Below are 22348 nucleotides of genomic sequence, written 5' to 3'. Positions count from 1 at the left end.
CCCCCATCATTTTTCCTATTGCAAAAAAGTCCAGGTTGGGGGAGCAGGTTTGTTGTGCGGGAGCGCTAATCAACTTGAATTGCACAACCTCAATTTGCAGGTATGTGATCAAATTTCAGCTAAAAATAGCAACGGTCTGGAAGGGCCCAAAGGAAGAGAAAACAGCATACCTATAGCACTTTCCTTCCCTCTCCACCAAAGCCCCAAATTCTCACTCCCCCATCTCCAAGGTTCTATTTTCCTCCTCTTCTCCTTTCCCAGATCAGCCAACCTGTTCCCCCTTCTCTGCTTCACCTGCCCTGAATGAGGACCTCCAAATCTTGCCCTCATGGGTCAATGCACTGCACACATAACCATGGGAGCAGGGTGAGGGTTTGGCTGACAACCACAGTAGCCAGCGCTGAACAAGTCTTTAATAGAGTTCAGCACAAATCTAAACACACACACAAACACACACACACACAGAGAGAGAGAGAGAGAGAGAGTCTGCACTTTACCATTTTTGATTTCTGCAAGAGCGAAAAATTCAAAATAAAATCTGCTGTTTATTTGCACAGCTAACAGAGCATCTTTGCTATGTACAGTATTACAGTAATTCTAGAGCAAGAGTCCTTAGACTGAACTAAGAGCTCATCCAGGATCAATCCCAGATCATGTTATCATAGCCAGTGCTCAGCTCTGGAATATGCTGCATGGCAGTCACAGAGAAGCAAGTGCCTCTGAGCATGGACAGAATGCCTTCACAATTATCTGTATTTTTTTTTTACTTTGTTTGCTAATTATTTATACAGCACCATCACTATGTGTGGCACTTTGCAGAATAACATATGCAAAAAAAAATTACAAAATTAAAAACGGAGTGGTCTTTGCCCTGGAGAATATATCATAATAAATCACAGCATCTAGGATTACTGAATCACAGCTTATTTTTTCCCATGCAGGATTGAACTCTGTTTTTGTTTTTAGCATTTATTAAAAGAGTGAATGCAAGGGCTTTTTAAACTCAGCTCTTCATGGATTAGCCTAGAAGGTTCCCGCTCATCCCCCCCACCCCATCCTTGAAAATCTGAAATAATATAAGCAATAACTGTTTCCCTATAATAGCTGCAGCCCCACCCCACCCTCATCTCTCTTCCACAGGGATTATGAGGAAAGGCGTCTAAGTCTCACTCAAAGAGTGTCATTTCATCTGGTGTCTGGGATACAACAGGTTCCTCCAAGTCTTCAAGGTGCATCTTGCTACAAAATGTCTCGGGGGGGGGGAGCAACATGAAGGAAAATTTTTCATTGTATTGTTCGGGATGCTCTGAGGTCTATTGTCACACCTGCTGCTCATATTGTCCTTCAGTGGCAGTGAAAAAGTCCTCCAGGACACCTTTCAGGTACTCAAATGTGGGCCGCTGGTCAGGGTTCTCCTTCCAGCACTGAAGCATCAGTTTGTACAGCTCTTCTGGACAGTTTTCAGGTGCTGGCATCCGGTAGCCTCGCTCCAAATTCTGTATGACCTCTGGGTTGCTCATCCCTACAGCCACAACACAAAGTGTTATGTTAGAAGGAGCCTGGGAAAGATCATAGCATATATGGGTAGACTAGGAGGCAGGGTAGTCCCAAGGACATCCAGGTCAGTTTTGGGGTCCAAGGAGCAAGGTCCCCCACACCTGTATTAGGACCAACTAAAAAACACAGCAAAGCAGTAAATTGGCTTTTGAGTTTCACAGTTCCTCAGACTTGATGTTAGCACCGCCACTACCACCCCAAAAAAGGATCAAGGGAGAAAAGGTGGGATGGGGAATCATAGAAGCTTTGTGTGCAATATTTTAACCATCCTGGTGACTCAGGAAGTTCATAGCAAACTCATTAGGTTGAGGCTGGTATATGCTCAATGGTAAAGATTTCACGTTGCCCCAAAGAAGACATTGTCTAGTCAGGCACCTGCCACATCACTTCATTTTGCATTAAAGAAACTAAGGTGGTACCTTCAAAGCATATCCGAAGCACATTCTTTTCCTCAAAGAATTCTGGGCACTGTAGTTTACCCGTCACAGAACTGCAGTTCTCAGCCACCCTTAACAAACTACAGTCCCAGAATTCTTTGAGGGAAGGAATGTGCTTCAAAGGCGCAGTGCATAAACAGCTTAAGTGAACAAAATGTTTGATCCAAGTAGTATTCTAAAATACAGTTATGAGTTTTGGGTGCCAGAGTTTGTAGGTGTCAGGCACCCATAAATTCTAGATTTAGTGTTAGAATGTAATCAGTGCTTGGAGAGGCACACTCTTAATAGCTGGGCTCAGCTTCTGTGTCCTACCTACCTAATAATGGCCAAGTTGTTCAGCAAACAAACACAGGTTGAGGGCCCATCAATAAAGTCATCAACAGGGCAAAAAATCTCTGCCAGAAGCAGGTGACCGTGGAGTCAGAGCATTGCCTCTGGTTATTAGCCATTAATAGCCATCTACCATGAATCTGCTCACTTTGCTCTTCTGGCCAAATTTCAAAAGTCATGTACCAGCCTTCCCTAACCTGGTGCCCTCCAGATGTTTGGGACTAAAGCTTGCATCAGTTCCAGCCAGCGGGGCCATGGCTGGAGCTGATGCTATTTTTCTGCTTGTTCTATTTATTTATTTATTTCATTGTTACATTTATACCTCATCTTTTCTCCAAAGAGCTTAAGGTGGAGTACACACTTCTACCCCTCTCCATTTTATGGTCACAACAACCCTGTGAGGGAGGTTAGGCTGAGAGACAGTGACTGGCTCAAGAGCACACAGTGGGCTCCATGGCTGAGTGGGGATTGGAACCCTGGTCTCCTAGTTCCTAGTCCCGTTCTCAGACTACACCACATTTGCTTTCCACAGGTAAGAGTTTATGGAAATGTTTTTTTCAGTGCTGTGGATCATCTATCCATTTTATTTTCAGCTATTAAGACTATCTGTATAGAATGATTTTTCCCCTCCCGGTTTTCCACCAGTGGAGGCTTTTGTATGGCTTTCTGGCTGATTTTTTGAATTCACAGTGCAAGGCAGGAGAAGGGTTTTGTGGTTTTGTTTTCATAAAGGACTCTGGTTCTCCCTGTGGATACAAAGTACTTTGTGCAGGAGGGGAAATGGTTGCATTTCTGCTGCTGAGAAATTCTGACCTGGGTAAGGAATCCGCCCATAGGTGATGATCTCAGTCAGCAAGATCCCGAATGACCAAACGTCTGATTTGATGGTGAATGTCCCATAATTGATAGCCTCTGGAGCTGTCCACTTAATGGGAAATTTTGCTCCTGAAATACACAAAGATTGCAGGATTATACGATCCTTGGTGCAGAATTCAGGTACTTTTCCTGGTGCTGTTAATGCGCTGACCACAAGAAGGAGCTCTACCTCCACCTGACACCAATGACTGCCCTGCAGACCTACAACCTGGTCCGAAGCAAAAACTTATTTTTCCCATCCTTACAACCTTTCCCAATGCAGATTTGCAGGAACAGATGCAAAATTCACATTTGTACCATTGGTAAATATTTCTGGCTGCTTGTTCAGGCAACCTAGGCTGGAAATATAAATATTGACTATAAGCAGGAGGAGAGGTGACAGGAACTGGATCTCATTTAGACCTTCATTAGAAGATAAGAAGAGCTCTGCTGGATCCAGACAAAGGCTCATCTTGGCCAGCATCCTGTCCTCACAGTGGCCAATCAAATGGGAAACCCAAAAGCAAGATGTGAGTAGGACAGCAGCCCTCTTCTCCTCCCACCCATTATCTCTACCAACTGGTACTCAGTCAGAGGGATGCTGCCTCTGGTGCTAGAGGGAGTGTCCTACTGACCTTCACCAAGCTGGTGCCTGGCAGATGTTTTTGACTCCAACTGCCATCTGCCCCAGCGAAAATGCTTCCCTGACTGAATGGGAGTTTTAGTCCAAAATGTTGGAGGATATCAGGTTGGCAAAAGGTGCTATATTATTATTATTATTATTATTATTATTATTATTATTATTATTATTAGAAAAATAACTTGAAGCAACTTACAAAAAAAGAACCCCACATACCGTACATTAAAAGCAACATAGAACTAAAACAAGTCAAAGCTAAAAGCACATTCACTTTTATAAAAAGGCAGAACTAACACTGAAGGAGGCCACATATAACTGAAGGCCAAACTGAAGGTTGGGAAAAATCATTTTTCCTGGTGCCTAACATTTTGTGTGTGAGCGTGCACGCACACTCTCTCACACACATGCAGATACCAATTCTGAAGCCACTGTGTAATATACTTCTTTTAAAATAGCTTGACTATACCTCGGTAGTCAAGACAAAAGGGGGGGAGGGACTAGACTGGATTTCCCCCCCAAAAAAGATGGAGGAGGAGGAGGAGGAGAAATTGCTTCCTAGTTCTGAAGACTGGATCCTCCTGCTCTCCATGTAACAGAGGGAACCAGGTTGAGGAAGAAGCAGGCCTTGTTATCTAAGAAGGGGATTTGCTCTCTCCTCACTGCACTGCTGGGTGAAAAATCTCTTCAGAGAGCTCCAGCTACAGGTTGCTTCAGCTCAAAACCGCAGGCCCCCCAGTGCAGCCTCTGTGTGCTGCTCACACTTCTTCCCTCTCTCACACACAAAGCGGCCCCCCACCCCCACCCTGGCGGGCTCTGGTTTCCTCAAGAGGTGAGTTATTGCTTTAAGCAAAGGCCTTAGGTTAAGCAGCTGTGGCTGTCAGTTGCCAAGCTGTGAGATGGGGAATGGGGGACAAGTGTTTATTATATGTCTTCACCCACCTGCGGTGGGAAAGGGGCAGGAGAGCAGCTGAACCACCGAGCCCCATAAGACTTTGCAAGGGGGGGGGAGAGAGGAGCGTCATGACCCACATTCTAGGGATCCAGCTTCCAGTACTTAATGCAGATGTGTGTGCCATGAAATGCAAGCACACCATCTTTTCCACAAGTCTACCTGTGCATATAAGTCCATAAAAGGCACTAGTCCCCGGGTTGGTAGAAAGTTCTGGCAGCGAAAAAGTGCCTGTGATGGTGTGGGCATGTAACAGAGGGAACTGCACATGTGAGAATATTTTCACCTGTGAAATAAAGTAATTCCACATTGCACAGGCTTGTAAAATGGCCACTCAGCCTCATGTCACCTCGGGCAAGGAATAGTTTTCCCCACTCAGGAAGCTTTGCAAAATTGTCCTCCCCTCCACCCTACAGCAACCCCATTTTAGCCATTTTTGGACAGCCTTCAAGCCTGAAGGATCTATGCTGTGAGTGGCTGGGGAAATCCAGCCAGATGGGCGGGGTACTAATAATAATAATAATTATTATTATTATTATTATTATTATTATTCTGTTGTTTTTGACTAGATCCTCAGTCTGGGGAGTGACTGGGGAGGCACAGCCAGAGGTGAAATTGTGATGTGATTGTTATTGATACTTGATGCAAGAAAACTTTTACTTATGCTCACCAATCTAAGTGATACAGCTTACTATACATAATGACGTAACTGTAATAACTGTAGTAATTTTGGTATACACACTTTGACACAACTTTGTTAAACTATTCAGAAACGTTTATCCCAGTGTTGGTTGTTGCTTTCTTTTTATGTAATTGTTGCATGTTGATATGCTCTAACGTAGACAAAGATATATCTCAATGTAACCATGTTTAAAGATGACACTGGATAAAAAACTATATTACCAAAAAGAAAAGAAAAACTTTGATTCAGGGTTGCAACCAATTGCCATAGGAAGTTGTCTTATACTGAGTCAGATCATTGGTTCATCTAGCTCAGTAGTGTCTACACTGACTGACGGCTGCTCTACAGAGTTTCAGGCAGGAGTCTGGTTTAGGTAGAGGGGAAGAGAAAAGCCATTTATTGTCGCTAATATGGGGAGTGGGAATTGGAAACCTCCCTTGATCCATTAGTCAACCACCAGTAGATCCCAATCTACATTCTCACCCCCCTCTCTCTTTGTGTGTGTATCAATACTAATAAACATATGGACTAGTACCTTTTGTTGATTCACTTGCACAGGTGGCACTGTGTGAAAGGAGTCTGTATAAGAGTCCATTCACAAGCAGGCATCCTTGTCTGGTGTGGGGGTCTAACATATGCCTTTCACACCTTGGGGGTGGTACCAGCCGGCTGGACTCTGCAAAGACCCTTCCCTGTCACTTTCCTGCTTCCCACAAAGAGGCAAGCAGCAGCTGGGAAGACCAGGCTAAGGAAGAAGACCCACCCTCTTGAGCTGTGTACTCATCCTCTATAAGCCGGGCCAGGCCGAAATCAGCAATCTTGCAGCAGAGCATCTCTGACACCAAGATGTTGGCAGCTCGCAGGTCACGATGGATATAATTCTTCTTTTCAAGGAATGCCATTCCTTCTGCTATCTTTATGAGAGAAGAGGATGGGGTTGTTACATATTTCTTTCTTGCAATTTCATCCCACTACTCCCTTCCTCCCAGCAACCCAGTATAAGATTCTCCTCTTCCCCTGTTAGGTAGGTTGGAATGATAGTCATTTGAGGATAGTGCATGGCTGGCAGTCTCAAGAAACTTCATGACTGAGGCAGGATTTGAACTCAGGTCTAGCCTCACCACTCTAACCACTGCACCAGACAGGTGAATGTCACCAAGAACAACTTTCCCTGCAGTTTTCCACTCACTCCGTTGATGCATCTTTTCCCTTTTTGTCTGGCAGATGTCAGGTTACAGCCAAGTAGCCAGCAGCTGCAGCTGTCTGACTGGGAGGGCAGCCAAGAGCTGGGAGAGCAGGTTGTCATGGAAACAGCAAGAGATAAGACTGAGGGAAGAGCTCAGTCCAGGGCTAGTCTGAATCTCTCTGAAAGCAGTTTGTCAGAGCCTTTACCGGCTCCTCCTACCTCAGAGGAACGCAGGAGGAGTGGGGTGCAAGAGAAAGGGAAATTGTCATCTCAGAGGAGGAGGAGGAAGAGGATGGTGTTCTCGCAAGGTTTCAAAGGGAAGAGGAACCACCCTGAAGTTTCAGATGAGTCATCAACAGAGTAGCCAGAGGTCGTGAGAGCAGGGAGCTCCAGTCTAGAGGCTTGGTTGTTTTCTTTGTTTTCTTTAAATAAACTCATCTTCACTGAATTAACCTGTATGCGTCTTGCTGCTACTACAGCAGATATTGTGTGATTTTCACAGCTGCCCAGCAGGCAGAATTTCAACAAGGGCAAATTTCTTCCTGGCTGTGTGTCCTTGGTTTTGTTATGTTTGTTTCATTAATATCTTAGCTCTCCACCAAGGAACATAAGCTAGCACACGAGCCCTTCTCACATACAAATATTTATCCTCACAACAATCCTGTGAGGTAGGACAGGTTGAGCAGTAGTGATAGTGACTGTCAGGATCACCCAAGGGGTTTCATGGCTAAGCAAGCATGTGAATCCTGCTCCAGGTCTGACACTGTCTTTCAACCGCTTTAGATATTCTGACTTCCTGCACAGAACTCTGGGAATTGTAGTTCTGTGAGGGTGCTGGGACTCGTCCCCTCAGCAGCAGATATGAACCAAGAAAAATGGCAGTTTGCACTGAGCACTCCAAAAGTTAAATAAAACCTTATTCCCAATGTGTTAGGTAAGCTAAGTTCGTTATCTGATGGAAAGTGGACACAGAGCAATGGATTCAAACTACAAGAAAGAAGATTCCACCTAAACATTAGGAAGAACTTCCTGACAGTGAGAGCTGTTCGGCAGTGGATTTTGCTACCAAGGAGTGTGGTGGAGTCTCCTTCTTTGGAGGTCTTTAAGCAGAGGCTTGACAACCATCTGTCAGGAATGCTTTGATGGTGTTTCCTGCTTGGCAGGGGGTTGGACTGGATGGCCCTTGTGGTCTCTTCCGACTCTATGATTCTATGATTCTATGATTAGGCACTCCATATTTCATTATTCTAGGTTCTGTTTCCCAGCAGAAATCCTTCCTCACATTTATTCTGGTGCTGAAATTAAGTTGTCAGAAAATGTAATCCAGACACCCAGCCCATCTCTCCATATCATATATTCTCACCAACTGGTCCTCTTCCACCATCCTCCCAGGTTTTACTCCTTGCCCACTCTTATCCTCACCTGTGCTGACATATCCAGCAGTTTATAAATGGTCAGCTTGATGCCTTCAACAGCTTTGAGGAAATCCACCAAGTTTCCTGTATGGGGGAGGGGAAAAGCCTATTAAAATATGTGAAGTATATCTCTGCACAGTTCTGCTGACCTATTTTAGAGTTCCGAACTGCTATCACTCAGCTGTAGTTGTGAACTTGAATATGTTGTTCACCCCAGTGAATGTGTGCTGCTTGTAGACCATCACTAGTTCTTGTGGTCTCTTCCAGCTCTATGATTCTATTTTGGACGTCTTTAAGCGGAGGCTTGACAGCCATCTGTCAGGAATGCTTTGATGGTGTTTCCTGCTTGGCAGGGGGTTGGACTGGATGGCCCTTGTGGTCTCTTCCAACTCTATGATTCTATGATTCTATGACTAAGGAGTGGGGGTTCAGTTGCTAACAGGAAAATTCAGGTTGTCTAATTAAAGTGGATGCTGTACAAGAAACCCACCTCCAAAGAACCCTGGACTTAGGGGGTGGGGGTGGGAAATGGGAAATGCACTGGTAAGTGTGAGAGCATTTGCTTTGAATTGCCTCCCCATAAACAAATCAGAAGGAATGCTCAAAAAAGAGCTGGTGTTATCCAACCTCCCTGCAAAGTTTGTGCAAATGAATCAGGATAGATGCTCAACGAACAGGTCGTCTTGAAAAAACCATTGACTCACAAGCTTCCTAGAAGCTGGCCAGCTGGCCTCTTTGCATGAGCTGGAGGGAGAAAGAGACCCTTCCCTTGACCTTTGCTAACAGCTATGCATTTATGGCATCCCACCATTTATTCTCTTTCCTTTTTGCTCTTCTTCCCCTTTCCCTCTAAAGTGTCATCGTGGCTTTTTAGATTGCAAGACGGTGTTATTTCTCTTTGTTGGTGATGCCTGACTATTTTTGATGATGGTGGATAATGGATGGAGACGTAGAAGGATAAATGACAGATCTAGGCAGACACCATCTCTGGTGCAGCCTGCTGAAGGGACATATGAGAGCCAAAATGGGCGGTAAAAGCTTTGAGAAGCAGGAAACCCCTCCCAAATCCTCTGGCTATTTTTGTGCCTTGGCAGGCTGCTCCCATTGTAGTTGTAGCTGTGTCACACAATAACCTTTAATTTCCTTCTCTTTCTCCACTGCCTTATGCCAAATCCAGCAAGCGAGCTGGGGTTCTGACCTCCATTAATCTAGAGCAAAGGGCACCGCAGAGGAAGTGTCTAAAACAAATCTGATGATGCAAGAGAGGGAGAACAGGAGGAGGAGTGGGGACATGGGAGTCAGCACCCTCTGTCATGGGGAGGGGATAAAAAAAATCCCACGGCTAATTTTACTCCCTTTCCATATTTTTCTTGCTCTTCATTCTATCCCAGGCACAGCCCAAACCTGAACAAAGAGTGGTTGTAACATTCAGAGGTACTGTTGTGTGGTGTCATACATTGAGGGTCATCTTTCTGTAGTACACAAATGGGCAGTGAAGGTCAATTAATTGCATGCTAATGGACAGTGGTGGCCAACTGATATTTTCTCAGTGTGCACAAATGCCTAAAAGATGCTTCTTTGATCAGCTTTGGTGGCTAGATGCTACGGTGTGAGACGGGTCTGGTAGGGACTAAAGAAGCAGTGAGGTTGCCTTGAGCTTTGTTTGCCTATCAAAACTCAGGGCAAGTTGGGGAAGCGCCTGTGTTTCCCCTTGCTGCCAGCTTCAAGTTCTCTTGTGCCTAATGGGGCAGAATCCACTTAAGGTGACAAATCTGCTGTTTATAATACGTTGGAGCCATATTCTGAGCCATTCTAAAGAGAACAATCAAGGGAACATTCCTGTATTCTTGCTGCCTGGAAGAAGGAGCCTTAGTTGGCCATTTGCCTTCAGAGAAACTGCTTTAAAGATAAGCACTTTCGGTTTGGATGCTTGCCTGTTCCCTCATGCTTAACATTTGTGCAAATACGCAGGTATCAATGCTTTCCTTTGAGTGCTGTCTCCAGTCATCTCTCCCAACAGAAAAAGAAATCCTGCGGCACAAGCCTTCCCCAACCTGAAGACCTATAGATGCTTTGGACTGCAACACCATCAGTACACAGGCAGTCCAGAACATCTGGAGGGCCTTAGGTTGGGCCCTATAAGACTAGATAGAACTTCTTCACTCACTGCATACTTAAATAATGTCCCTCCCACAGGAGGCAGCGGTGGCCACCAATCCAGCTTTAAAAGAGGACTGGACAAATTTAGAAACTGCAGAAGGGGAGAGTGTCACATGAGTGATTTGATTTCCGGGAAATTCTGGGCAGTGGGAGTCAATGGTACCATCTTGAGCAGGTGAGAAGGCCCTGTCTGCTGTCCCGCTGCTTCTTTGGATAACTAGCAACTTGGCAGGACTCTCTCCCAACATTGCCAGGAGAAGTTCAGGATGGAACGTGGGGCCTTCTGCATACACAGCAAAGGCCCTTCCACTGAGCGATGGCCCTTCCATGGTTGGAGTCTCTGGAGAACCCCCAGCTCAAAATGAAGCTCTGCCAGAGTGAAGGAGCAGGTAATGCTGTCTAGCGCCTCACCTTTTTCCATGTACTCAGTGATGATGTACATGGGCTTCTGGGTCACCACAGCATAAAGCCTCACCAGCCGCGGATGCCGCAGTTTCTTCATCAGGTTAGCTTCAGCCAGGAAGGCCTCAGGCGACATGCTGCCTTGCTTCAGACTCTTGATGGCGACTTTTGTGTGGCTGTTATAGTAACCTGCCAAGGGACAGAGTGAGGATCTCAGCTCAGGAGGACTGGAGCCAGGATTTGGGATTGCACCTGGCAATGCATGTACCTCCACAAGGGCACCCTGGCTGAGTGAAGGGACCAATGGATGTCTGGTGGACGAAATGGGGAGTTAAAAGACCCCAAGACTGTCCTCGTTTTTTAATCACTGAAATGTTGCTGGGCATGCTTTAAATCTTATTGCATTGAGGGCTAGAAACCTGCTGGGTTTTCCAGAATCAAAGCTGAGGTTCCTCGGCTGAAATCTATGGGCAAGCAGGATGCCAATGACCCCTGCCTCCACCAGTCTTTCCCTGCTGCCACCCCTACTTACTCACCCATCCAAACTTCTCCAAACTGCCCGGCTCCCAGTTTCTCCACCAGCTTGAGGCTCTCCCGAGGCACCTCCCACTCATCCTGCCACCAGGGTTTCTGTGGCTTCTGCGTCTGGCAGGGCTTGCCGAGGCGAGTGCAAAGCCCATCCGTGTTGCCTGTGAAGAAACGAAAGAAAGACAGAAGCTGAAGGGCAGGAGGCGGGCAGCAGAAGATGTGTTTACACCATCTGGCTAAGAGAATATTAGAACACAAGAAGAGCCTGCTGGATCAGGCCACTGGCCCTCTAGTCCAATGGTCTCACAGTGGCCAACCAGATGCTTGTGCAAAACCTGCAAGTAGGATTTGAGCACAAGAGCCCTCTCCCCTCCTGTGGTTTCCAGCAGCTGGTATTCAGAAGTATTTGCTGCCTCTGACTGGAGGCAGAGCATAGCTATTGTGACTAGCAGCCCTCGATAGCCTGTGGCAACAAGCACAGGAGGTGGCAAGTGGCACGCTCCTTGTGGGGCCATATCTGCTGCCCCTCTCAGCTGTCCCCCAAGCTGCCACCTAAGGTGACTGCCTCACCGAGCTTCATGGGCAGCCCAGGCCAGGGCACCAAGTAGGTGAAGGCTGGATTTGAGCAACAGATGTATTGGTGGCACCAGCTTTCATGGACCGGAGCCCCCTCCAGGAGAAGGAGCAGTGTCCTTCCTCCCAGCAGCCAGGACAGGCAGAGAGAGGCTTTCAGGGTCGGGTGGCCTCTTTAGCCTTACTCATATAATGCTCCACCAGCTGGTGCAGGCTCTCAAAGGTGATGCGAGGGGAGATGTAGAAGCCGCCGTTGTCCATATTGCGGATCTTATAGTGCTTCACGACTTCTCCCTGGTCCTTGTCAAAGTCACGAATGGAGAGGGAAAAGGAACCTGAGGAGACCCGGAAGAAAACAGAGTGAATATTTCTTTTGTCTCCTTATACCCAGAGACATGTGGGCTCCTCCCCACTCCCCACAAAAAAACCCCAGCACTTGCCTTGCTGATTCCCCCCCCCCCAATCAAAATTCCACAGATATTTCTCCCTCAGCCTTTTGTCTCCCTGGCCCTGCCTCTTTCCCTCTCTGTGGACCCACACTCTGAGAAAATGATGCTGGTCTTTAAAAAAATTATTTCATGTACACTGCAAAATCATTCAGATATTTTATTTTAAACAGGAATCCCAAATTTTCCTCAAATGTTAAGAATCTCTTCTGGTTCTTTCAACAGAATGGAACAGTACCCTCAAAGTGGTCCAGTCAGGCACCATACCTATGAGATAATACTCAAGAAGCAGAGAGAATCAATACCTGCTGAACACTCTGGTTTAGAACTTAAGAGCTAGCGAAGAGCCTGCTGGATCAGGCCAATGGCCCATCTAAGCCAGCATTCTGTTATCTCAGTGACTCTAGCCTGAGCATGGCTTGGTTAGCTATCACCCAATGGTGGGATGAAAGGGATGTTTGTGTGTACGAAAGGAAGGTTTGGGAAACTTCTCTCAACTCAGGCTGTGTACACATTCCCATCTTAGAAAACAGCTAGGACCTTCTTTTTCTCTATTCAGAGCAAAGCTGGCTTGGGGGGAAATATGCCAAAGCACAGTATTTCATAAGAAATGACAATATAGATGTGGATTGTAGCTACAAGTCATGTGTACACACCACTTCCCAAACCAGAAACAGGAGCACACTGGATGCAAAGTAAATGGGAGTGTGCACACAGACTCTTTAATTTTTTTGTCTTTCTCCAGCCTCTGTTACTTACTGGGGAGAGAGAATGACCCTGTGTGGATACACGTGGTGTGTGTGGGTGTGTGACACACATGCCTGCCCAGGGCCCTCTTCCCCCCACCGCCCCTTAATTTGGGCACTGTGGTGGCGGCTGTTGATTACCTTTGGTGGATTCACTCTCCCGAATGAGGAAAGCGCCGTGCGTGTTGCCTGCGGTCAGGAGTTGCCGTTCTGCATCCTTCCTGCTGAGAGCTTTGAAAAACCAGCTGCAAGAAAGAAGTAGCACAGAGAGGCTTGCAGAGTTTGAGCGTTTTGGTATGCTGTAGGTAGGCAACAGCCATTTTAATTTAAAGCAAAAGAAAACATTAATCAATAAAATGTTCAACTTTTCAGATATACGTGTGTGTGTGTGTGTGTGTGTGTGTGTTTAAACAAAATTTCCAAGGAATAACACCCCTTCCAGCACCCACTCTATCTTGAGAACCCAAAGGCCATAGTCACACCAAACATGTGTGAACATAGGGCCTTCTGCATGCCCTTCTCCTTAACAAACAGATTAACCAACTAACAGCGCAACACTAAGCAATGAGTCCCATTCTGTTCAGTGAGATGTACTCAGAGAAGTTAATGGGTATAAGATTGTAGCTTAATTTCAGAGGAACAGTCCTGAGTGGGCATGTCTATCCAGGCTTGCACTTTTTGGCTGCACACTTAATATGGGACTAAGCACCATTAAACTCTTTGGGACAACCATGCCTAGGATGGCACGGTAAAATATCATACAGTTGCTTACTTTTTATTTAATTGGATTGCTGGAGGGGCATCACATGTGGAGAAACGTGGAGATGTTTTTACTCACGGCTCTTGCTCCAGGGTGTTCATCCTGGCAACAAAGTTTCTTGGAATGTAACCCACTCGCCCAGTGGTGAGAGACTGCGCTTTCCACCATTCCCCAGTCCTAAAGGAGAAGAATTGAATACCAGTCATTCTCCTACCTTTGCTTGATCCTGATCCCACACCACATCCATCAGGCAAAGGGAAAGAATGGACCAAAACCTGATAGTCTTGTGTCACCTTGAATGAGTTCCTTTGCCTTTGATTCTAATCCAGCAAACACACATGGGCTGCATTCACACAACAGTTAATTCAATTTCCCCCAGTGTTTCCCTAGCTATTAGTTTCTGCATTACATTTCTGCTTTCACAAGACATGAAAGCCACTTCCAAATACATAGCAGAATATAGCTACAAGTTTAATGCTGGTTTCTATGTTATTTGCTTCCAGAAGAAAAAAATAAATCTGTTTTCATTTCTTTATTCAGTTCAACTTCTATTGAGCATTTAACTCCAAATGCCAGCAGATACGATGATAAGGGTTTCAACCATTGAAAAATATGGAATTCCCCCCACTGGTTTGTGAACATCCAACTTAGGGCATCTACCATTCTAAGTATGAGCATGTTCAACCATACTGATGTGTATCAACGATATTGTCTTGGCCAAAAAAAATCTGGATGGCATGGTAGAAGGCAATGTATCATGGGATGCAAACCCACAATGCAGCTCCTGCTGCTTGGGTGTGACAGATTATTCTTTTTGTTGGTGTGCCAAACCTACAGGTAACACTCTAATGTGGAAGAAGACTTACTCTTCCAGTACCCGGAGCTGTTCACCTTTCCGGAGCACCAGATCTCCATCATGCAGTGACTCATAATCATATAATGCAACCACCAGTTTATCTATGAAGAAAATCAGCATGTCACTACAGTGGTACCTCGGGTTACAGACACTTCAGGTTACAGACACTTCAGGTTGCAGACTCCGCTAACTCAGAAATAGTACCTCGGGTTAAGAACTTTGCTTCAGGGTGAGAACAGAAATTGCATGACGGCGGAGTGGCGGCAGCGGGAGGCCCCATTAGCTAAAGTGGTACCTCAGGTTAAGAACAGTTTCAGGTTAAGAACGGACCTCCAGAACAAATTAAGTTCTTAACCTGAGGTACCACTGTATAAGACAAATCAGGTTTCAGGGCTAGAAGAGATGCTATTTTGAATTCCGCTCACATAACATCCACTACCCCCCCTTCCTTACATTGCTACTGTACATTGCCCTGCAATGCCATTGTAGACGTACTACACTTGGGGAGCTACTAGGATAGAACTAGTGCCCTCCAGATGTTTTGGACTACCACTTCCATCAGCTACAGCTAGCATGTACTGACTGTAACTAATAGGATTTGTAACCCAAAACATCTGCAGGGCAGTAGGCTAGAGAAGGCTGTACTCCATGAAGGACTTTAATATTTTCTCAGGGGCTAGCATGTCATAATGTGATCCTGCTCATGTCTCAATATTGAATCACGGGGCCTTTTTGGTATTGGCACCAAAACTGTGGAATGCCCTTCCCAAGAAGATCTGCTGGTCCCTCTCTCTTCTTGCTTTGCGGAACAGACTCAAGGTTCATCTTCATGGTGTGTAGATATTTTATTCTGACGTTAGTTGTTTTATGTTTGACTATGGTTTTTATTGTTGTAATGGTTTGTATTCTTCACTAGCTGTTTTGAATGTGCTAGCATAGAAAACCAGAATAGAAATTTATTGAACAAGCAAAGACTGGATTAACCACAGAAACAACCCAAGCATTCACCATTGTAGAGGGTGGAAGGAATGTTTTTAGTGGTGCCTGTGTAGAGCAATCAGATAAGTTCATCCCAGGGTCCTTTAATATGTTTCACTAGATAACATTGAAATGCAGGTCTTTCAAGAGCACAGTGGTCTGGGCTTCTCTCTGCTAGCTACCACTACACTGGCAATGGCCCCTGGCCCAGTTGGTCTCTGCTCTTGAGTTGCCTATTTGACAAACCCACTCCAAGACCGTTTTTGCATCCCCAATAAATCCAGACAGCCTTTGTGCTACTGTTAGAAGTTGGAAGAAAGGCAAGATTTTAACCTTGAAGAGGTGAGCTGGGAGGAGGAACAGTTTCGCAAGACATCAGAGGATTGTACATTTCAGACCCATTGGAAATCAGCCTCTGTGGAAGAAACAAAGTTCAAATCAAGGATCCTTCCATAGCAGTGATCTTTGGGTTTCCCAGCAGCCGTATAGTTTTATGACTTCCCCCTTATTTTTCTTGGGCTTTGTCACATTAGTGTGGAAGCAAAGTGGGGCAAACACTTTATGCAAAGTTAGCTAGAATTAAAAGTTGGTTCAACTGGTTTTAAAAACAAAAACGGGTTTAGAAAGCCAGAGTTAAAATTTGTCTCCACTGACAAAAACGAAATGAATATTCACATACAGCTGCCTTTCCACAATCTGGTGCTCTCCAGATGTTTGGACTACAGTTTCTGTCATCCATTGGCCATGCTGGCTTGGGCTGATGCTCCCCCAACATCTGGAGGGCAGCAGGCTGGGGCAGGTTGACATACAGCTTGAATTCCAGCATCTAAAATTATGCATTGGAGTTGAATGGACAGGTTGGGGCAGGAAATTGATTAAACAGTAGAAAGGTGCAATGTGCAATTGGGCTTATTGTCAGAGTGGGGAGAGTGAGCAGCTAGGTCTTGAAGTTTATGCAAAACCTGATAAGGAGCTAGTGTGGGCTTTTGAGAAAAGGAGTGATGCAATTAATCTAGTTATTGTGTGGCAACTCTTGCAAGGTCTCTCACCTGGGACTTGGTGGCAGGGTCGACAGGGTAGTGACATGTCTCACAAATTTCTATGTTCTCATCCCAGTCATCATCGTAGTCACTGCAGCAGCAACCCATAATTTCTGCATGGGGAAAACAAGAGACGGACTATAAATTCACGTTCATGTCCCTGTTCTGCTAATGATAACATTCATCAAGTCAAAAGAATTAAATGGAGACACTGTGGGGAGAGGGAGAGAGAAAGTGTTTTCTTAGAACAGGAATGGGGTGTCCTGTTGTTGTTGTTGTTGTTGTTGTTGTTGTTTGCTTTCCTCACAACCTTAACGCTATTACTGCAAGTCCACCCCACATTCCGCCATCTGTTATTCCAGTTGTGTCCATAGGAGCCAACTCCTATGACTCCTAGGAGTCTTCGCCCCCCCAATAAAATATTTAACGGGACCGGGGACCCCCAAAGTTAATGGGCATTGTCATTCAAATGGTGTGTGTGCACCATATAATGGGATTGATTATGCAGGATGGGGCTTACCTCCCCCCCAATATTTCATTCAAGTTGGCACCCCGGTTGTGCCTGTATATTTGGCTCATGTAAAAATATTACAAAGCATAATATGAGTCTATGATTTTATGATTCAATTACATAAACCAAAACCAGCAAATCTGAGGCCTTCCAGATCTTGAAGGGTTGAAGTCCAAAAACACCCGGAAGGTTAGGACGGTGTGGATTTGAGCATATGACATACATTAAAACCAAGATTCCATTGACACAGTTTCTGTTTGAAACCTGCGGTTGACCTCTAATCCTGTTCGCGTTATACAGCATTTAGACATGTCAATATTACACCTGGGTGAGATTCTATGAACTTAGAATTGACACATGGAGGATGAATGCTGGTTTTGCCCCAACAGGGGGCTGTCTCATTTGATGCAGGATTGCCCAGTGGGTGGAAATCAATAAATGCATAAACATAACCTTTAACATGTCTCATTATGTTCAGTCAACTCATGTAGTATGTGGATGGATCCCCAACCCCCCTGGAAATTTACTCCATCCACATAATTTGGTTTCATAGAGTGGCTATGGTTGATCACTGGCTAGCAGTTCTGAATAATTGGGGGGTAGGGGTCAAAAGGAACCCCAGATTTGGATCAATGGATTCATGCCTGATTGGTGCAAGCAGTGCATGAGTGAAGGGAAACATGCATGAAAAAGGAGAATGGCAATTAATTTACCATAGTTCTTAAATTTCATGTGGCTCTCAACCTGGTCGTCCCATCCTGTCCTGTCCGCCTGCCCTGCCCTGCCCAATCAGGGGTACCTTTACCTTTAAGTCTGTTGTTAGGCACCTGAATTGCCCCCACCAAACAGCAACAGTCTGGTGGGGACCCCTGCTACACTGCAGATGATGTAACCGCTTCTATTCAAATTTGGACTTTCTGCAATCTGAGAAATGATGGAAGAACTATAGAGAAAACATGGGAGGGCAAACTGTTGAATGTTGATATCTTGTGGATGCCCCACAAAACCTAAGTGAATGAGGAATTAAATGTCTAGTGTTTGAAACTTCCCTAAGCCTCAAACAAGAAAATCCGCATAAACTGTGGGAGGTATTGAAAACCCAGAACTAGAAAATCTTTCCAATATGATGCACAATTTCTTTTTATTCTTTCTTTGCTAAGTATGTGGGAGGAAGTCTGGTTATACCCATGATTCAAGTGTTGACAGCTAAGGGAGTCGGATGGTTTGAAAGTACAAAAACAAAACAAAAAAAATGCCTATTTCAGACTATCATTGCATGTTCCTCCCTGAAGTCTAACAAGGCTCGTTCACGAGTTTTGGGCCAATTATCGATAGAAGTAAAGGTTCACTTTTCAGTATAGTTTTTAGATTTTGGTAATGGAATAGAATAATTGCCAAACTTATGCACTAGCGATCAAATCCAGGCTTTAGCAGAATAACTTCTGTCAAAATATTGTTCATTGTTTGATTACTTAAAAATAAATACTGCTACTATAGCTAAGGTGAAGGTAAAAAATACAAGTCGTTTTATGTTTAAGCCACAGGCTACTATAGCAATGAAGAATGCTCAAGTAGATCGACCCTCTAGGATTAGATTAACGATCCTGATCCTCAATCTGCAGGAGAAGGTAGTAACAGGATTACAATACATTTATTAAAACTACCAATGATTTAGAAGGATATCTATCAGACAACGCATAGATTTGTGGGTTTTTTTACACTGGGTGTTTACAGCGTTAATTATTTCAGGCTGATCTGATCAAAAGGATTGGAAGGCCAAGATCAAAAAATTGTTGAAAGTTGATGTCTTTGTGGTGCTGGGCAAATTAAAGAACTGCCACATTACCTTATGTATCAAGATTCAAGGGAGAAAGAGGGTGAAGTTCACCCTGAATAAATATAATAATCACTCGTTATTGGGAAAATATTATTCTGGAGGGAAAAGACTGAAGTGTTATAAATGAAATTGCTTGCGTGTTGTATGAAGCTGCAAAATGTGCCCCTACTTGTAGCTACCCCAAACTCCCAAGTGGTGAGAAACTCCAGAGGTTCCTGAACTTATCCAGGGTTTGGTTTCATTGGAATGAAGGCCAGCGGAGACTGTGGTGTCTTTAGGGGATATGAACGTGGCACCCCTTACCTTATAAACAGGGACTCAGGTCGGGGGCAAAAATCTAAAAATGGTGCAATGGTTGAGAAAAACTTTATAAAAATGCAGTGTGTTGTAGCAGAGTGGGGATGTGCAGGGTATTAATTGTTGTTGTTGTTGTCGTTTGTTGTTGCTGTTGCTGTTGTTTTCTTCTCAGTGTGCTATAATGGTTAGAATGTTGGACAAGGAGGTAAGAGATCAGGGTTCAAATCCTCACACGAGGCATGACCTTTGGCCCCATCACTGCTTCTCAGCCTAACCTACCTCGCAGGGTTGCTGTGAGGATAAAATGGAGAGAGGGAAGACCATGTGTGCCACCTTGACTTCCCTGGAGAATAGTTGGGGCATAAATTAAATAAGCAATGCAATCACTGAAAGCAATGCAGGAACTATGGGGATTACCAATGACGGAAGAAAGCCACCAGTTCCAGTGTTGCCTCAGCTGCACACACACATTCATGGGATTCGCAGTCTGCAACACATTTGCCAGGGAGTAATTCAGATTGAACACTTTTGGAACATGTGCTCCCGTGGTCATAGTGCTTTCCAGAGCTTACCTTACAGGGTGGGTGTAAAGCCTGCAAAAAGACTGGACATTAAAGGTGCTTTGAACACTCTTGCAGTGCATATCTCTTCATGTTCCTATTACTTCAATGGGACTTACTCCCAGAGAAGAGCGCATAGAATTCTAACTGGTTCAAGTGCTATGTAAATGTTAAATACTGCTGTTTTCATGCTGTACAATAGACATTATTATATAGTATGCACATTAATTAACACAATGCAATATTTGTACTGAAGCACTTTTATCCACCTTAACTATTAATTCTATTATTATTTTGATTTACTATATCTTTTAAAAAATGAAACTCAAGGCAACTTACAAAAATGTTTTCTTTCATCTCTTTTTTTCTATCTTACTCACTTAATTGTCATGTATCTTGATTGTGTTCTATGTGGATATATACATAATTTATGTTGCACACATTGCATTTCTGTGTAAATAGTATATATACTTTATGTGATATTTGAGATTTGCTTAGTAAGGCTATAAACATATCACACACACAAACATATGTATATCGATGTCTACATTTTTAAAGGGATAAAAGGTTTGTGTTTGCCTTCTTAAAGGTTTGTGCCTCTCATTTTAAACTCGTCTTTTTCAATTTTTTATTTTAAATGCATTGTCTGCTTTTCAACCTACAGGGCCCCAAAAGAAAGAAAGAAAGAAAGATCAGTGCAGATGCTGAAATTGTAATAAAATCGTCACATTAAAGAAAATGTTATGACGCTTTTAACTCAGAAGCCTCCCCACCACAACCAAATAAAATGTTTTACTGTCCACATAAAAGAACAAATATAATGGACTTGGCAGGTCTTCCTTGGGAGAGAATTCCTGTGTCTGTGTGTACAATTCTTGCCTAGAGTTGAGAACTATATGGGGCCACCTGGTCCTTATCCACGCCTCACATGTCAGGGGCCATATTTGCCCTCCGTCACTTACCTGTTAGCAGGGATGGTGAAAACTAGTCTCTCTCCGGTTCCAACAAATTGAAAGGGAGGGAAATGGCTTCTTCCTCATCACATTGGGCAGTGAATCATAGTGTGTCTAGAGTGCAAAAAGGCTCCAGGAGATCTCAAATGCATACCCTGTCCTTCTCTTTTTCTCTTGCCACCTTCTCTGCTGATTTCCTGCCCTCCGGGTGCTTTGCACAGACAGCTCTAGAAGCTTGTTCTCAGCACTTGTTTGACCACAAAAGGTTCCAAGGCTGCTAAGAAAACCCAGAGGTTTCCTGCCAACTTCAAAGCCCTCCCTGCTGTCGTGCTGGATGCTGCCACTGGCCCCACGTGGATCCCATGTTCCACATTGTGTAGCTCTTTGCACGTTTGACACAGTCAGCTCCTATCCAACCCCAGGGGACTCCTGTGAGGTTAGTTCAGCTGCTAATGTTGCGAACGCTTCCATGTTTCTGTGCGGCAGCTGTCTTGGCCTCCAAGCCAGCATGGAGTAGTGGGCAAAGACTTGGGCCACTCGGTGAGTAGCTCACGATGCCATTATGGTCCTGTTGTTCTCTTACCCTTGCCCATACCACATCTCTGTGGTTCCTGGTGGGGTCCATAGTTGACATCTGGCTAATCAGGGAATGCACAGTGCCTCTGGCACGAAGATGGATGGAGACAGTGAACCACAAACACCCTCAGGCCAAGCAGAGCCAGTGAGGCATAGTGGTTGGAGTGGAGTGTAGAAGTATGGCCTGGGAGACCAGGGTTCGAATCCCCACTCAGCCATGAAACTCATTGAGTGACCTTGGGCCAGTCACTGTCTCTCAGCCTAACTTACCTCACAGGGTTGTTCTATTGTTAAAAATGAGGAGAAAGGAAAAGGTATTAGTATGTAATTTTAGCCTATAATGTATACAAAAACTGCCAAGTGCATAAAAAATGTATGCCACCTTGAGCTCTTTGGATGAAAGATAGGATATGTTGTTGTTGTTGTTCAGTCGTTCAGTCGTGTCCGACTCTTCGTGACCCCATGGACCAGAGCACGCCAGGCACGCCTATCCTTCACTGCCTCTCGCAGTTTGGCCAAACTCATGTTAGTAGCTTCGAGAACACTGTCCAACCATCTCATCCTCTGTCGTCCCCTTCTCCTTGTGCCCTCCATCTTTCCCAACATCAGGGTCTTTTCTAGGGAGTCTTCTCTTCTCATGAGGTGGCCAAAGTACTGGAGCCTCAACTTCAGGATCTGTCCTTCTAGTGAGCACTCAGGGCCGATTTCCTTGAGAATGGATAGGTTTGATCTTCTTGCAGTCCATGGGACTCTCAAGAGTCTCCTCCAGCACCATAATTCAAAAGCATCAATTCTTCGGCGATCAGCCTTCTTGATGGTCCAGCTCTCACTTCCGTACATTACTACTGGGAAGACCATAGCTTTAACTATACGGACCTTTGTCGGCAAGGTGATGTCTTTGCTTTTTAAGATGCTGTCTAGGTTTGTCATTGCTTTTCTCCCAAGAAGCAGGCGTCTTCTAATTTCGTGACTGCTGTCACCATCTGCCGTGATCATGGAACCCAAGAAAGTGAAATCTCTCACTGCCTCCATTTCTTCCCCTTCTATTTGCCAGGAGGTGATGGGACCAGTGGC

General features: G+C 44.8%; 1 protein-coding gene across 1 annotated transcript; it reads right to left on the bottom strand.

Annotated features, from left to right (window-relative positions):
- Positions 1–1051: 1051 nt before the first annotated feature.
- LCK (LCK proto-oncogene, Src family tyrosine kinase) lies at positions 1052–20978 on the bottom strand. The gene is made up of 13 exons (XM_033157640.1): positions 20708–20978; positions 16550–16653; positions 15834–15915; positions 14533–14623; positions 13745–13843; positions 13048–13151; positions 11900–12049; positions 11150–11302; positions 10623–10802; positions 8059–8135; positions 6214–6364; positions 3138–3269; positions 1052–1522 (listed from the first exon to the last, which is right to left on the bottom strand). The coding sequence occupies exons 2-13, from the start codon at positions 16646–16648 to the stop codon at positions 1320–1322; spliced, it is 1521 nt and encodes a 506-aa protein (XP_033013531.1). The 5' UTR covers positions 16649–16653; positions 20708–20978; the 3' UTR covers positions 1052–1319.
- Positions 20979–22348: the final 1370 nt, after the last annotated feature.

The sequence above is a fragment of the Lacerta agilis genome, chromosome 8 (assembly GCF_009819535.1).
Source record: "Lacerta agilis isolate rLacAgi1 chromosome 8, rLacAgi1.pri, whole genome shotgun sequence".
Taxonomy (NCBI): domain Eukaryota; kingdom Metazoa; phylum Chordata; class Lepidosauria; order Squamata; family Lacertidae; genus Lacerta; species Lacerta agilis.
The sequence above is the reverse complement of the archived record's forward strand: the minus strand, read 5'-3'. Positions and strand labels throughout refer to the sequence as shown.

Bases quoted from the DNA above. Each gene is read 5' to 3' on its own strand.
- LCK (XM_033157640.1), bottom strand. From the start codon at position 16,648: ATGGGTTGCTGCTGCAGTGACTACGATGATGACTGGGATGAGAACATA. The intron at 14,624-15,833 runs GTTAAAATCTTG...TTTTCTTCATAG, and splicing joins TCCCAGCTCACCTCTTCAAG to ATAAACTGGTGGTTGCATTA. The intron at 12,050-13,047 runs GTAATCAACAGC...GGGTCTCCTCAG, and splicing joins GGAGAGTGAATCCACCAAAG to GTTCCTTTTCCCTCTCCATT.